Source organism: Athene cunicularia, assembly GCF_003259725.1.
Source record: "Athene cunicularia isolate RWA chromosome 7 unlocalized genomic scaffold, athCun1 chr7_part1, whole genome shotgun sequence".
NCBI lineage: Eukaryota > Metazoa > Chordata > Aves > Strigiformes > Strigidae > Athene > Athene cunicularia.
Window position 1 is genome coordinate 9,386,788 of NW_020799107.1, and position 15,479 is coordinate 9,402,266.

Below are 15,479 nucleotides of genomic sequence, written 5' to 3' on the forward strand. Positions count from 1 at the left end.
CCCCCCAGACCCCCACCCTGAACTTGCCTGTTTTTTCCTGTGGAAAATTGCCTTGTTGTCCCCTTAAAAAGGTGTGCGTGGGGGGTTTGGGGCCAAAAGTCAGCACATTTTCATTAGGAAACATGGCGTGGCTAGTAGCTCTGAGGGCAGAGATCACAGCAATGCAAAGACATGGTCCACTAAGGTGAAGGAAGCAACTACGTGAACTACTTCTCCCCAAAGTAGCCTTTGAAGCCTCTAGGTAACCTTACTTGCAATGAGAAAACATGCAGCAAATTTTCCTGTAGGATAGATGGCATATTTTTCACTCGGCCCTATTATTAGGTGCAATTCATGGTACCTGGAAAAGATTCCTATTAAACTCCCAGGCACTGGAAAGTATGTCTAAAAGTTACTGAACTAGTTGTCCCTTGCATTAACATGGGAATACAATTATTTGTGCCATACCTGGTGTTTTTTTGTCTAAGCTGTTATTAATGACCTTGAACAATGGCATCCACAGCAGGCTATCTTTCTCCCAGGCAACCTATTCCCGTGTTCTGTTACACTTTCTGCTAGAAAGCTTCACTTAATAGTTAACATCAACCTGTCCCGCAGCAGTTTAGACCTGCTGCCTCTACTCTGATCTGCCCTACACAGGGGAATAAAGCATGGCAACCTGCAAATGTGCACATCTCCTACTCCCTTGGTCAGATTTACTGACAGAAACATTGAATGATTACAAACATGGCCATGCTCATTGCAAATTTTAGAAAAAAGAAGAAATTGCATAGTTTCATCTATGCCTAGGGGACTTTGCTGTAATTATCACTGTCTGTTCTACTGAGCCATCAGCTGTCAGAGCAGCTCACGGTGATGGGTTCACACAAAGGAGAAGAAGAATACACAGTCTAAAATTAGAAGCCCCAAATCAATGTTAAGCGACATAAGTATTCACAGATTCTACATTATTGCCCAGCTTTAACTTAATTTAGCTGTTTTCTTGCAGGCTTGATGGCATGGTAAGACAAGGGCAACTCAGAAGAGATACAGAAATCCTCCTTGACTCAGATCTCCTATTCACAATAACCAGGTGATTTCCTCCGATGTACTAATTGAGCCTCCCATGGTTTCAAATGAGCTGTCACAGCTCTGCAGATGTACTGACACCTTCTTAATGGTACTCCTGAACTTAGCTTTTCATAGAGTATCAACCTGAACCCCGATTTTCCTTGTGCAGAAGGAGCAAGGAGGGCACGAGTTTGCATGGGGGCCTAAATGCTACGGGTTAAATTCGCTTCTGTTTCTGTGCTGCCATGCAATGTTTTCTAAGGCACTTCATTACCTGTAACTAGAAAAGAGCTTCCAAGCCCAATAGGGAGGATTAAAATCAAACAGCCTGAGTCATTTTGTCTATCTGGATTTTTCCCTGCAATGCTAGTTGTTTCAGAGAAGCCCCTCCAACGACAAGGGGAAGGGACCAGCACAGCCCCTGCTCTCTCCCTGCAGAGAGTGCCCGGGCTTGGCCCAGTTACCTCCTCAGAGTGCACCAGGATTTTTTCCTCCAAGCGGTTCAGCATGCGTTCAATTGCAGACATACGCTTGTTGAGCTCATGAATCTAGAGGAAAGGAGAGAGAGAGAGAGAAAAGGGGTAGAAAACAGACCAGCCACCGCTGCCAGGACAGTGAGAAAACAGTGCAACCAGCAGAAGAAAGCAAGCAGCAAGACACCGTCACCATGGGCTGAGTTAAAAGACATAAAAAAAAATAATGTCTTTTCAAAATGGCCCTGGATATGTCAATGAGCTCCAGGAGATGCACAGCCTCTCCTCAAATCTGGAAAACTCAAAGCGATGCTGAGTACCCAGCACATCATGATTTCCACCAAAGTATTGGTAGCTTTGATGCAGTGAACATAAAACCACATCACCAGCCCTGTTGCGTCCCTTGTCCAGACGAAAGCATCAGGCTGTAACAAAGCCATCTACCTTGCCATCATTTGCATGCTGCTCAAAATTCAAGTCAATATCAATTTTCACTTCCTACAAACACATTTTTCAAACGGCTACTACCCCATCACCCCCCTGTCAGTACAGTGCTGGAAAGGAAGAGGAAAGAAGGTAAGAATTTCTCATGAAAAATTCCAGATAGAAAAACTAAAACTGGAAGCTTTTCCCAACACACTTCAAAGTTTTCTGATTTCTCCATGTACGGATTTACCAAGATGCTTGCCCCTCTTTTCTCCCTCACCCTTCCAATTAAAAAAAAAAAAGGGACATGAAGAGAATAGTAGAGAAGAGGAAGATACACAAAATCCTGAAAATCAAAGAGAAGCTACTTTCTATGCTCAAGAGCCAAGGTGAACTTTGGTGGTTACATCACTGAAAACTTTAAAGGAAGCTTTCCCCCCCTCTTTTTAGAAACTGAAGTTTTGCTGTCTTTAAAAGAAAAAGTCTTTCTCCTTTGATCCAAACAAATAAAGCAGAAATGATGAGAAATATTGCCCGTTTTGTAACACTACCTCCCACATCACTGCTGTTCTGAGTGGCTGCCTCCCATTCAAAGGGGATGAAGCAGCAAATGCAGTAAGTAAATGCAGTAACAAAGAGATGCGAGGGCTTGGCTTTGTTTTTATAACATTTCCATCCTTTCACTTAGTTTTTGTGCTTGCTAGTGTTTGATTAATTAGGTCCTCACAACAGCTTGGAGAGATTGCATCTGCTTAAGGGATGATGAATATAAAAACCTGACACTCTGAAGAACAGAGTGCTATAATTACCATCCCAAACTGAATGCGTCTTTAAGCAGCATTAAATGCACAGGCAGGAAGCAATCCAATCCACCTCTAAGTGGTTTCTCAGTACTGTTTAAGGCCTGACTCTTGCATGGCTCTCAGTGACAATGAGAAGTCTGTGATGGGCAATCAGCTTCAGAGGAAGAGAAGGTGATGAAGAGCACCGGCACTAGTCTGTCTCCATAACGCAGAGGTTGGGAGAGGTCAGAGCATAATGCACAGTCTGCTGTTGATGGTCTACAAGGATAGGAGCTGAAGAGCTTGCTTTCATTCTCCTTCCTGAGCAGGGCTGGTTTTAATGCATGGTGCTCACCCCACCAGGGTGCATCCCCACCAGTGCCTGCACCGCCCCACGCTGCTCTCTGCATGATGAAGGCTGGCAAGTGGGTGCTCTGTATTAAAACACTCAAAGTGAAGAAACTTAAAACACGGCCCAGAAGGAGGACATCAGTTAGGGCAAACTATCACTTGCTGCTGGGGAGGGAAGACATGTTAATCTAGTCTCCAGTTTCTCAAATACCTGAGACATCTAACGGAAACTTTATGCAAAGAAGACAAGCCAGACAGCATCAAAACTTTGGGAATCCACCCTTGAGGTAGAGCAGAATGACTTTTGGGGAGAAACGTGGCAAACTGGTGCCATTCCTCATGGCTTGGTCCTGTTCCTACCTGGCTTTTAAAGACCTAAAGGCAAAGATCTGCACAGTTACCAATTCAGGGCTTCTTTTCATGTCTCATCAGGTTTAATAGGTTTTAAAAATTATTTTGTTTGTTTGTTCTTCTGTTTTTAATTTTGTTCTAGCACCTTCAGCTCCTGGAGTCACAGGGCTAGGGAACAGCCTCTGCTTTTGTTACTGGAAAAGTTGAGTTTCTTGTGTTTGCAACTGAACTTGCACCTAAGGCACTTTTAGGAAAGAGGGTTTTTGTCTGTGGGGTCAAAGCAATGCAGGACAAAGAGCTGAGCTCTCCACCTCTTGAAATCTTCAGATGCCAGCAAGGTGTCTACCAGAAAAACATTGCTTTTGAAGCTAGGCTATGGGATTCAATACGGGGTTAATGGGAGTTAACAAACATGCTTCTGGAACCTACACCATCTTGAATCACCAAAGGCCACAGCCTCTGAGAAGTGCAGCACCAGGGTGACCAGTTGTATTCAGCCATCGTTGCTGTCCCTCTGGGATGTCCCATCAGGGCTGGGATACCCGAGAAGCCCTGATGATGGCTGCATAATGTACCCTGGAAGGGCCCCTAAGCGACTCAAGAGGCAGCACTTCATGGCTCAGGAGAAATGCAGCCTGCTGCCTGCTGCCTACTGTCCCAAATCCCTCCTGGCCTGTCTCTGCCCTTCTGCCAGCCTCAGCCCCTCCATCTCATCCAATCTCAGGACAAGGGGATGCATATCATCCTCTTCTGAACCTCTTCCAGCTCTGCCAATACAGCAGAGCTGGCTAGCACCAAAACCTGGATGTTGTCTTCCTTATTTTTTGGGCTTGTACCTGGCCTCTGCTGGGCCAATGGTAACAGCAGCGTACGTGTACATCATTCTGAAGTTAATGGTCCAGCACAGAGCCAGGTCTCTTCCTGTTGGGCAAGGAGAAGGCTTGGTGGGAGGATGGTTGCTAGCTGTAAACACATCAGCAGCACAAAGGGCAGGAAGGATGAAGAGCTATTTAAGCTAATGAACAACGTTGTCATAAGAGCAAATGGGGTTAAATTGGGAGTGAGAACATGTCTTGTAACCATTAGAGTGACAAGGCTCCACAGCAGCCTTCGTACTGGTGTGATGGAGCAAACTACAAAGCACGTCGGACCACCCTGAAGCTAGAGCTTGCCCAGCTCATGGAGGAAGTCATCTGAAGTGTTAGCAGGAATTTGGCCCCATTTCACCACTGCAAAGCACGGTGCACATTTCATGCCTAACGTACCGTGGCCTCATTAAGGACACCCAGTCCATGGTTCTTCCATTTACTGCTGACTGAAAAAGGAGTAGCATTTTCTAATTAAAACATGTGCCAAGAGAAGTAAAAGGCAAAGGAAAAGTTTCCCTACACAGGCACATGAAATGTGGTGCTGAAGGATGGTTGTGGTTGCAGATCCCCCCACTGATTACCCAAAGCAAGGTCCAGGACATGCAAAATTACCAGCTGTGAGCAGATACTGGCAGCCAGCTCTCCCCATGTATCTGTAGCCAAACACCACCCTGCATTTTACTGCTCAAGAGGTCTGAGGGATGCTTTATCATTCTCACCACCTACCATTAGCAAAGGTGGCATCAGGAACTGCAAGTCCTTGCTTGACAATTAAAACACAAGCTTGCAGCCTTTGTGACACCCTTCTCTAGACTGTTCCCCCTATTATCAACATTCAGGAGAGATACATGACAGGTTGTCCTGACCCAGTCCTACCAGGGCAGGAACACTACACACTGCAAAGTAAGAAAAAGATCTTGATGCTTATTAAACATCCCTCTCCAAACCTCTGTCTGATCATAAAGCACTGGCACATTCAGTTGAAGAAAGCCTTTTGGGGGACACAGGAAACCACAGGTAACTTGCAGATTAATAAGGACGAGCTGGAAAATTAACAACAATGAAGACAGGCTTGTTACTGCAACAGCAGCATGGGCAGAATGAAGCATCAACCAGTGCCTGATTTTTCTCTTTGCTGTGACTGCAAAAGTGGAAAGACTTGAAGGAGAACCTGGGAGAAGAAGCACAGAGCTCCAGCGCACTTCTGCATCATCCTAAAAGGTCACAGAAATGTCTATTCTCCCTCATCTTAATGAATGAAGGAGACTTAAATGCACCTTCCCAGATGGCAGTCCTGCTCCCATTTTTCACGACCACTTTGACAGGTCCCTCAAAACACAGAGGGCAGGACACGGCTGAGGCATTCACCTTGCTGTGGCCACATAAGCTTGACATGACACGTAAATGAGCCATCTCCTAGGTCACCCCACAGGCCCGCTGTATCGCTCTGGCAATGCAAAGTGGCTACACCCCCAGCTTCTTCAGTTCCTGAGCTGAAGAGGAGGGATCTCAAGAGAGAAGTGGGGCCCACTCTGCTCCCTCTTGGACCTGCACATGGGAAGCATGATCACCGAACTGCCCCTGCGCACAAGGGGCAGTGGTTGTGCAGATACCTAGGGCACTCTAGATTTCTGCTTGTGCTCCACATCCATCCTGGCTGGGAGACTACTGTGGTTGCACCCTAGTTTGCCATCACTGCTTCTCTTTTCTGAACCATCCTGCACCTCGCACATAACAAGCACTGCTTGTGGCAAGAGAGGCTTGGCTGCAAACTTGGTCTCGCAAGAAGTTCGACAGCTGTTTGGTACCTGATTCCCAGAGTGGCTGATGTTTTCCTGGGAGGGGGCTTTGTTCCGGCGTTTTGTGTGATGGGGCGGGTAGGCAGGGAACTGGGCTCCCTTCACGTCCTCATCAGAAGTGTCCATATCTGCAGAGTAGCGGGACTGGGGCTGCTCACTCCAGGGGCTGCCTTTGGAGAGAGCACAAAGGTACAAGAGATTCACACCCTTAATTTCCTTCGTGGACATTGGCCCCATCCTTAAGACAAGCAAATACTGGGGCACTTCTCCAGATCATGCTTTCTATCCTTTGGCAGGAGATGCTTCTGCAAGAGAGACCAAGGTTAAGGATGGCTACACTGGACCAGGCTGCAGCTCCATTCACTGTGGTCACACAGCACCTAGCTCAGCACAGTCCCACACAGCACTGCTGAGACAGCGGTGGGCACAAGGAGCATCATCCTTGCTCTCTCATGCCCCAAACAGTCAGGCCCCTCACCAAAAACTGCTATGGCATTCCAAATTTTGTTGGAGCCCAGGTTTGGACACTGCATGTCCACATGCTAGCTCAGTCTGGAGTGGGACCAGTCCAGGATGGAGCATTTAAAAGAGTGGAAAGTCTCCTTTTTAAAGGAGAATTTCAAGCGAAACAAAAACAATGAGAGAAAAATGGAATTAACAAGCCAGAGGGTCCTGCTGCTGTGTCACTCCAGCAGGATTCAGAGTGGGAATTTAAACAGCACACAGTAAGGTTTACCCAGCATTTCCTAGTGCCCTGAAAATACAACCAAGCAGTTAGAGACCCAGAGGATATATTTTACAGCTGCATGTGCACAAGCCAGTATCCAACTCTACTGGCTCTGCTATCACAGCAGGAGAAACAGTAGTAGTAAAAGGCAAATTCTGCACCGTCATTTACTAGGATATTTATAGACTCATGAAACCACAGATTCTGTAGCCTGCCACTGCGCCCTGACCAGCTACAAGGCTGCCACTTAGCAACCCCCAGCGCTTGCCTCCAGTTCTTGTCCAGTCTTACTCCAGTCCAAGTCCCCTTAAAACTCAAGACTTTCTGCACCCACAACATCCTCTGCAAAGAGTTGAACTCATCTACTGCTGCCTGCAGGAGGAAACACACTCCGTTGTTTCTAGTAGTGTCCATCTGATTGTATCTAGTTTCTATGGTGGACAAGACTGGTAGGTATGAAAGGGATGGACACCATAAGCACAGCCCCTTTGGCTTTGAGAAATTAGTTTGCTGGGAACAAGACCAGCGCATTACAGCTAAATAACTTCATTTGATTCTTTCATGAGAAAAATCGCTTTTGCGGATGCGTATTTTGTCTTGACCCTCAAGCCTTTTAGTGGCCTTGAAGTTGTTAAAACGAATTAAATTTTGGTCCAAGTCTTGCAGCCACTTTTCTTCAAAAGGATACAAGAGAAGCCTGGGCAGAGACATTTACCAGGTTTTGCATTTCTTTCCAGGCTTCTTCTCCGTGAATTGACAGTGAGCCGAACCTCTGTGCTGAAGTGCTGCTCCGGAGGGCTCACGCCCCGTCCCTGTTCCTTCAAGACGTGGTGGAAAACCAGATCGGCATCCGTGATCCTGGACTCCTGCTGGGAGGTATCTTCGGCTGAGCTGGGGAAATCTGGGAAGGACTGAGAGATGAGGATTGCTGCTGAGCAGCTGCCTGTGAGGACTCCTTGCCTCTCCTGACCTTTGCTAACAGGCAATTCCTAATAATCCAGTTTAAAGACTTCTTTACCTTGCTGATGAACCCTTAGCAATACTTCTCATCGCTGCCAGGGGGCACTGTTAATTTTTACAAGGATTAGTCAAGAGTCCCTTCAGCTAGGTGGAAAAAAGCTCTGCTTTTTTAAAACTCTATGCCCTTTCCCTTAGTCAAACAATAGCCACCTTCTGCCCCTCAGATAATCTGTAACTGATAAATCTGATTCAGATGATCTTGACAAAGGCCATCCCTCCCTAGACTCATGATGAATTCTGCTGCACAAAGACAGGCTTACATAAAGAAATAAGGAATCTACTTGTTTGCTCCAGATTCTTGTCAATTTATGTGGAATTGTGCAGATTGGTCTTTTTAAAGCCTTTGTTACACATCTCAGCCCATCCTACTTCCACCCAGGTATAGAGTTTAAAGCATCACGGTATGATTAGAAGGAAGAAGGAGATGTTTAGTGTTTTAAAAGTGAAATTTCAACAGGAAAGGCAAACAGGAGTAGCCCAAAGAGCTTGATTTGAAGCATCTTAGGCTGGAAGACCTTTTGCCACATCTAGGGGAGCCCCGTCTGTGTTCCTCCCCAGAGCTGGAAGGTGGGCATGGCTAACCCCCAGCTCTTGGTGGGATCATGGGATGCAGCTCACTGCAGTTGCTCCTGCTGGAGCTGTCCATGAGTCCTGCTCCTGGTCAGGAGCTCCTGACACTAAGACACATATAGTGTCCTATATAGAAAAAAACCAGTTCTTGCAGTTTTTGTTCTGCCTATGTTCTCCCCTCTGACCAACGGAGGCCCCCATCCTGCAGGTGCCCTCACTGCAATCAAGCTGGCTCTGTGGGATTCTTCTCAATCTCACAAAGGCTTTGTGCCCCATGATGCTGCCAGCCAACTACATCCCCAGTGCCACCATATGGCAAAACCAGCCTCAAACTGATGGGATGATGGGAGAAGAACCTGGTTTCATTTCATCCCTTGCCTATTGAGCTTCCAAAAGCTCGCCGGAAACTATGGCCGTGGGACAACACAAGAAAACCATTGTCTGCAAAAGCAAAGAAATATGCAGGGAGAAGCCCAGAGAACCTCTTGCTATCTCATCTTACCACTCATCCTTGCTTCAGTCAGATGTCCTGCTCCTGACTCAGCCTGAGGCAAAGGGCTTCACATGTAAGAAGAGAGCAAGCGGGGCTATGGGGAACAAGGATTGGCACCATAGCCTCTCAACACCAGGTGAAGGAGGTTATGATAGCTCAAGGGTGAGGTAGCAGAGGTAGCAAGGAGGAAGAATGAGAGAGGAAAGGAACCCCCAGCACTCTCCCAGTACCTGGAAAACATCCGGGCTGCTGGCTGCTGGAGAGAGCTGCACAGACTGACGGCGAGACTGAGCAGAGTACTCCGAGTCCAGTTCAAAATCAAAGGGATGGACAGACAGCAGGCGCTTTGTCTTGCGCATCTTAGTCAGTGTAGGAAGTGCAAGAAAGGAAAATTCAGCATAAAATACAGTTGACCTTGAAGAAAGGGGGAGGGAAGGCCCTTGTCTCCTTAGTTTGCCTGATTTTGCACAGGCCAAAGCAAGGCCTTTTGCAGAGAAAATTTGGGTCTAACATCCTGCTTGCGGGGAGCCAGGTACACAGGGCAGCGTGTGCTTACGATGGAGTCAAGGAAAAGTGGGTTCTGATTTCCACAGTCTGTGGCTCAGGACTGTGGCCATGTGCAGGAAGTGGAAAGCTCTCTACTGGTTTATAAAGGAACTATGGGAAAGCTGAGTCAGGTTTCAGCTCAGAGATCTAGCTTTTGAGTCTTGAAGCATCTCACCGTCTTCAGAGAAAGGATGCTGTGGCCAGATCTCCCTGGATATTTGGGAGGTCATCAGCTGCTTTGGGGCAGGAGCACCTTAGACAAGCCTCTAAGATTTCAGAAGCAGATCAAAATTAAGTATGAAGTGTGTGAAATGCAGCACATACCTGTAGCCACAGGCTGAGATGCTATGTGTGTAACAGCATGTATGTAACTGTACCAGCATTTCAAACACACCAGCAGATTTCACACATGTTGCAGGGACAAATACACTTCCCATCAGGCTTCTTAATCTGTACACATAGTCCCAGAAAGAACCAGGAGATAACTTGATATATTCATGAACCCAGCTGTGCTTTGCTACTCTACCAGGTATCTCTTCTAATAAGAAAGGTGGGTTCTCATTATGTGGGTAGGAAGTGGGACTTTTATATTAACTGGGGACAAGCTTAGTGTCAAGAGTGGGTGTTTTTTCCAGAGGATTTTACTGACATGGTTGTTTCTACAAAAACTGGGAGAGGGGCTTATCTCAGAGAAGGAAAACAGAGAGAATGGCCCAGTTTTGAACATGGCATAGAAAACCATCACCACCACCACCCAAGGCAGGCCAGCAGCAGTTGAGGGCACAGTGAGGCAGAAGGGGCCCTGAAACTCTTACTCTGCTGTAGCACTCTGCTTCAGCACCACAAAGAACATCGTCTTCATCATCGCTGTCTTCCCCAATGTCAACACTGGTGAGGCGCTGGCATTCACCTGGAGGGGAGATAATGGCACACTGTGTATGGGCAGCTCCTGCACCCTGCTCCTGGGGGAGGTAAGTCCTCACCGTGGTGGTCACAGCAATGCACCTGTAGGTGAGGCCATGATTCTTATATGAGGTGAAAACGTCCAGGTTAGAAATACATCCCGAAGTCTTCTTTCTTTTTAAATTTTTGGCATACTACACCATGGCCAGTAGGTTGCACAAGTAAAGGGAAGGGGACAAAGGTTGGGAAAGGGATTGGAACATCTTAAGGTAGCCCCAGTGCTGCAGCTGTCATGCAGTGCCCACAGCCTGAGGTCTGAAGGGTAGGAACTCTTTGGGCTGCAGTTCCCAGGCAGCACTGCAGATACCTGCTCTTAACATTTGATCTTGCAAAGGTTTGGCTGGCCTGTCATTAATTCTCCTTCCAGCTGTCAACATCACAGATGTGGAAGTGACCGCCGCAGGAAGGTGAAGGGCACCTGTACCACAGGGAACACTCCGAGGTCCACCCAGGTGACTCCAATGTTTGAAGGCACTACAGCTCAGCCCAACATAGCTCTGCTTCTGCTGTTCCTGGTTCCCATCAGGCAGCTCTGCTATTTAACAGGGATCCATTCCTTTCTGAGTCCCCACTTCTGTACCCAGAGCACTGCCAAGCCCAGCAGTACATTTGGAACAAATGCCAGACCAAGTCCAAAGACAAGGTAGGCAAAATGCTCTTTCCTATATCAAATGCCAAGGTGCAGTGAATCTTTCCTGCAAGGTCTCCTAAGGAACACAACCTGAAGTCCCAAATTCAGTGTGTTCTTTAAGAGTATGGACAGTTTTATGATGTAGGTGCCTTGAGGTGATGAGTAGTTGCAAGCTTCAAGTTTGACATGTAACTAAAAGCCCTGTTGTATCTGAGTCTACCCTTGGAGACCCCAGGTGTACTGCACTGCAAAAGATGAGCATTACAGTTCACCTCTACCACAGTGGAGGGATGTCCTCCATGGTCGAGCCACATCAAACCGTGCTGATGTGCCCGTAGCCAGAGTGTGTGAAGAGAAAAAGATGTTGGAAACCTCTCTTGAACAGCAAGCCACATGCTACAATTCTCTTTTTTACTTACTGTTAATGTCTGGCAGGCTGTAAACTCTCTCATGAAGACCTAAATGAAAAGAAAAATGGTGGGAAAAATAAATAAGCACATTTTCTCCAGTACCTCACAGCGAACAAGCCTCAGAGCTATGGTTAACTGGAGTTCTCTAGCCATCACAAGGCACAGTCATCAAAAAGGCGAGAACAAAACAGGCACTTGGAGGCAAGACTTGACTTTTAAAAGCCAAAGAGCTAATTGCCACCACTTCTACAGTTCTGATGCAACATGCCTGGGAGTGCAGCAGCACAGCCAACAGCAAGAGGGCTATGCAAAATGCAATGGTCTCACATCATTCTGCTGTACCTCCTGCAACCAGAGACATGTCCCAGGAGGAGATTCCTTCTTGCTCAAGGGTCAAGCCAATTCACTGGTGTTGATGAAGTAATAACAACAAAATAATCTCTTTCTGAAAAAGACATCTGAATCTCAATTTAAAGAAGCCTAAAGCACTGATATCCTTGCACTTGGTTTTGTTTCCTCTCGGATTTTCCTTTCTGTGTGGTCTGATGCACAGACTGCATGCTGCATAAATTGTCTCTCAGTCCATTAATTTTATATTCAATGACACAACCCTCCACGGTCTTTCTGATATTTCTTCCATGTCTGGATAAAAGAATGACTGGACTAGTTGAATCAGCTCATGTCTATGGTATTTGTGTGAACTTTTCTGTGAATCCTCAAGATGGGAATAAAATCCACATTGGTTTTCAAGAGCAATAGGCAAAGCAGTACAGGAGCTGTATGAATGGCAACTAGCAGCTACCCAGTAAACAATACTGCATTAACAACAGCTTTCACCATATGTTTATGCACTGTTGGATCAATATCAGAAATACTGAAGATCCATAAAGCTCTGAAGTAAACAGCTATGGTGACAGGTAACTCACTAATTTTGATGCAGTTTTGTCAGTGTCAGAGCATCATCATATTGGCTTTAAAAATCATAAGATCATGGGGAAAAAAAATGAGTGCTGGCTTTATCCAGCCAGTTGGATGTTTTGGACCCGAGGTTAAACTTGGGTTAATTTCACAAGCTCTCCCCTGTGATGAAAAGAGCTAAAAGAAAGAAAAACAAGAGCTGCAACTCTTACTGCAGGACATGAGACTTAAAACTCCGCACTCAAATCTGTGTTAAAAACATAAACCTTAACAAAGGGGAAAAAAACCCATCAAGAACATCTGCTCTGGTGCTCTCAGTATGAACTCCCAACTCTGAATCTCTGCTTCCTCCCCAAGAACGGTCTTGAAACAACATGGAACTCAGAGCAGCACCAATGCTGATGTTCCTCCCTTGGTGCATTCCAACACAGTGCTGCACAGACACCCCATGCAGGAGAAACCTCAGCTCTCCTCCTCACCAAGAAATGTGGACTTCACCCCCTGCCCCGGCTGCAGCCTGCCGTAGAGGGACTGTAGCACTTTGGCGCTTCCAAACCTCTTGAAACGGGATCGCACGTGTTCGTAGTACCACTCCAGGGAACCGATCTTCACGATCCTGCCCAAAAAGAGTGTGCACATACAGGTGAGCCAGTCCAGCCACGCTTACGGTGACCAGACCCTCACCCAGAAACTGCCTCTTCACAGAAACACAGCCTGTTTTCTAACTGGCGTAACTGGTTTCTAACCAGCATAAAGGGATGCTGAGTTTGGGCAACTGTTTTTGTGTCTCAGCCCCGGGGCTCGCCTTGCCCCTGGCTCTCCATGGCGGGAGCGGTACCTGGAGAGGCGGCAGGGATCGCAGACCCAGCCTTGCTCCTTCTTGTTGTAGCGGCTGCAGTTCTTGCAGATGAAGAAGCGGCAGTCCAGGCACTGCCGCTTGCTGTTCAGCAGGAACTTGAAGGGCTGGAGGCAGTGGACGCAGTGGGTTGCGTTGAGGTGGGATTGATTTGTCAGAAACTCTCTCTTGCTGCTCTCCTGGTTGATCTTGCATTTCAGGTCCCTGCAGAAAACATCCCAAAACACAGGAATTTGTTTTTGTTAGCATTTCACTGCAAACTCTCATGTGGCAAACCCCCATCATGCTTCAGTCATTTGAGGAATGATTTTCCAGGGAACATCCTGAGTCCCTCAGCTTGTGGATACAGCTGTAGGGCAAATATAATCAACAACATATCACAAGTTATATAAGCTGAGCTGAGCAAAGAGGAAGGCTTCAGATTCAGGGCAGGATACTATACGTTACGATCTACTGCTGTTAAATTTAAGATTAGATTTGGTTGTGCCAAAACCTGTCCCATTTTCTTCTTGACAATAAATCTCAGGAACCTCAGAAGAGCGACTCTTCTCAAAAATCTCTGCCTGCACCTCAATTCAACATGATCTTTGAGTCCAAAGTCCAGCTGAGAATTAAAAGCTTTCTGGAATTCTTGGGTAAAAAAAAAAAAAAAAAAAAGGCAATCCGAGATCAGAAAGTGTTAAAAGGGCCTTAAATCTAGTCCTTCAGTGCTAAATTCAGTGGAGACTTTTATTAAGGGCAGAAGTGGTGGGCAACAAGGTTCTGACTGTTCAGAGGACAGCAGCAGGAGATGCTCACAACAGTCCTGTGAAAGCCTGGCCAACACCAGTGCTTTCCAAGAGCACCTTCTCCTGGCAGTCCATCACTACAGGCTTCCTTCGCCATCCAGACCTGGCTGCTAGAGCAGGTCCCCATGCAAGAAGGTGTGAGGCTGAATCCCCAGTGGCAGCCAGAGCCAGCTAAAATGCCTGCTGAACTGGTGGGGGCCCACTGTGCTACCCAAAGGCTTTCTGTTTGTTCCCAGCACCGCACACTACCTCAGGTATGTTTGTCTTTGGGGCTATGGCTGAGAGGCAATGTTTGACTTGTAGGGAAGGTCCTAGAAGGTTGTTTTCTGTCTAGGCAGGGTAAGGAAGCTGCATTTTCCAGAGTAGAAGTCAGCCTGGGCAAAACCCCTCAAGCTGTCAGGTCTGGAGGCTGCTTCAGGAGCACAGTGTGGACCACAGGGATTCTGGTGATGCTCCCAGTGCCCCCCAGCTGCCTGGGAGACAGGCTGACGCCCCGGGTGACCACAGCAGAAGCCTTGCTGGCGTGGCAGTGCAGTGCCACGACGTCCACAGGAACAGTGATGTGGCTGGTGGTGGGAACGACATGAATGTAAATCAAGCTAATCTCTGTGTAACCAAATCAGTTTGCACATTAGGGATCAGTTCTTATTTTTTTTTCCGGGACAAACTTTTCTAGCCAGCACACTGGGCTGTGTTCGCTGTAAACACAGGATAGATAACAACTTGCATTATCCAAGGATTTGGGACATGTAAAACTCAGTTTAAAGACTGAACTGGGTACCTACTTTTTATATTCAGCTATTCACTGTCCTAACAGCATTTAAAAAAACCTAGTGCAAATGTTCAGTGGTAGATTTCTATGTGGCTACTGAAAACAACCCCCCAGATAGAAAACCCTTGGGTTGGGCTCAGTGCTCCTTTTCCACTCCTGGGCTAAGGCTGTTTTCAACAGGATCTGATCTTTGACTGGACTGCTTTTTCTGGTTCCCAAAGACCGGTCGGATGCCTTCACCTCCCTCGCCCACCAGACCTGTCAAAGAAAGGACAAGTCTCAGCCAAACCAGTTTAAAACCCGCAGGAACTGCACGCCTCTTGTCTCCTCTTGCTGGCACAAGCCAGCCCCTTCCCTGCTCTGCTCACAGCAGAATAAATCAGCGGTGGTGGGATGCCAGACTTCAGTTGGTCCAGCTGAGCTCCAGGAGAGATGCAGGCAGCCATCCCCCCAAAACAGAGCTGCTGGCAGAGATGTTTATGGAAGGAAGCAGGGAGAGCCCCACAAAGTGGCCATTATTTAATTTCTCGGGCAAAGCATTACCCTCGCATGGTTGTGCAGTTTCTGGCCAGCTGAAGTCTTTGTCTGTTGTTGGTGAATAGCTTCAGACAAAAAGAAAATGCAGAGAAGCAGCAGAAAGGGAAGAAAGAGACCAAGCTGGGGTTCTTGAAATAAAGCTATGAA

At 47.0% G+C, this 15,479-nt stretch overlaps 1 protein-coding gene across 6 annotated transcripts in view; it reads right to left on the minus strand.

Moving 5' to 3' along the window:
- The window catches only part of MLPH (melanophilin), a 29,692-nt gene that overhangs the window by 10,809 nt on the left and 3,404 nt on the right, over positions 1-15,479 (minus strand). For all 6 annotated transcript variants that reach the window (XM_026852166.1, XM_026852165.1, XM_026852163.1 and 3 more), the window contains 8 exons: positions 13,218-13,439; positions 12,859-12,995; positions 11,471-11,509; positions 10,273-10,367; positions 9,142-9,270; positions 7,544-7,739; positions 6,111-6,271; positions 1,515-1,598 (listed from right to left, as the gene is read on the minus strand). In XM_026852166.1, coding sequence (XP_026707967.1) covers positions 1,515-1,598; positions 6,111-6,271; positions 7,544-7,739; positions 9,142-9,270; positions 10,273-10,367; positions 11,471-11,509; positions 12,859-12,995; positions 13,218-13,439 — 1,063 coding nt within the window. The remainder of the gene's footprint in view (positions 1-1,514; positions 1,599-6,110; positions 6,272-7,543; positions 7,740-9,141; positions 9,271-10,272; positions 10,368-11,470; positions 11,510-12,858; positions 12,996-13,217; positions 13,440-15,479) is intronic.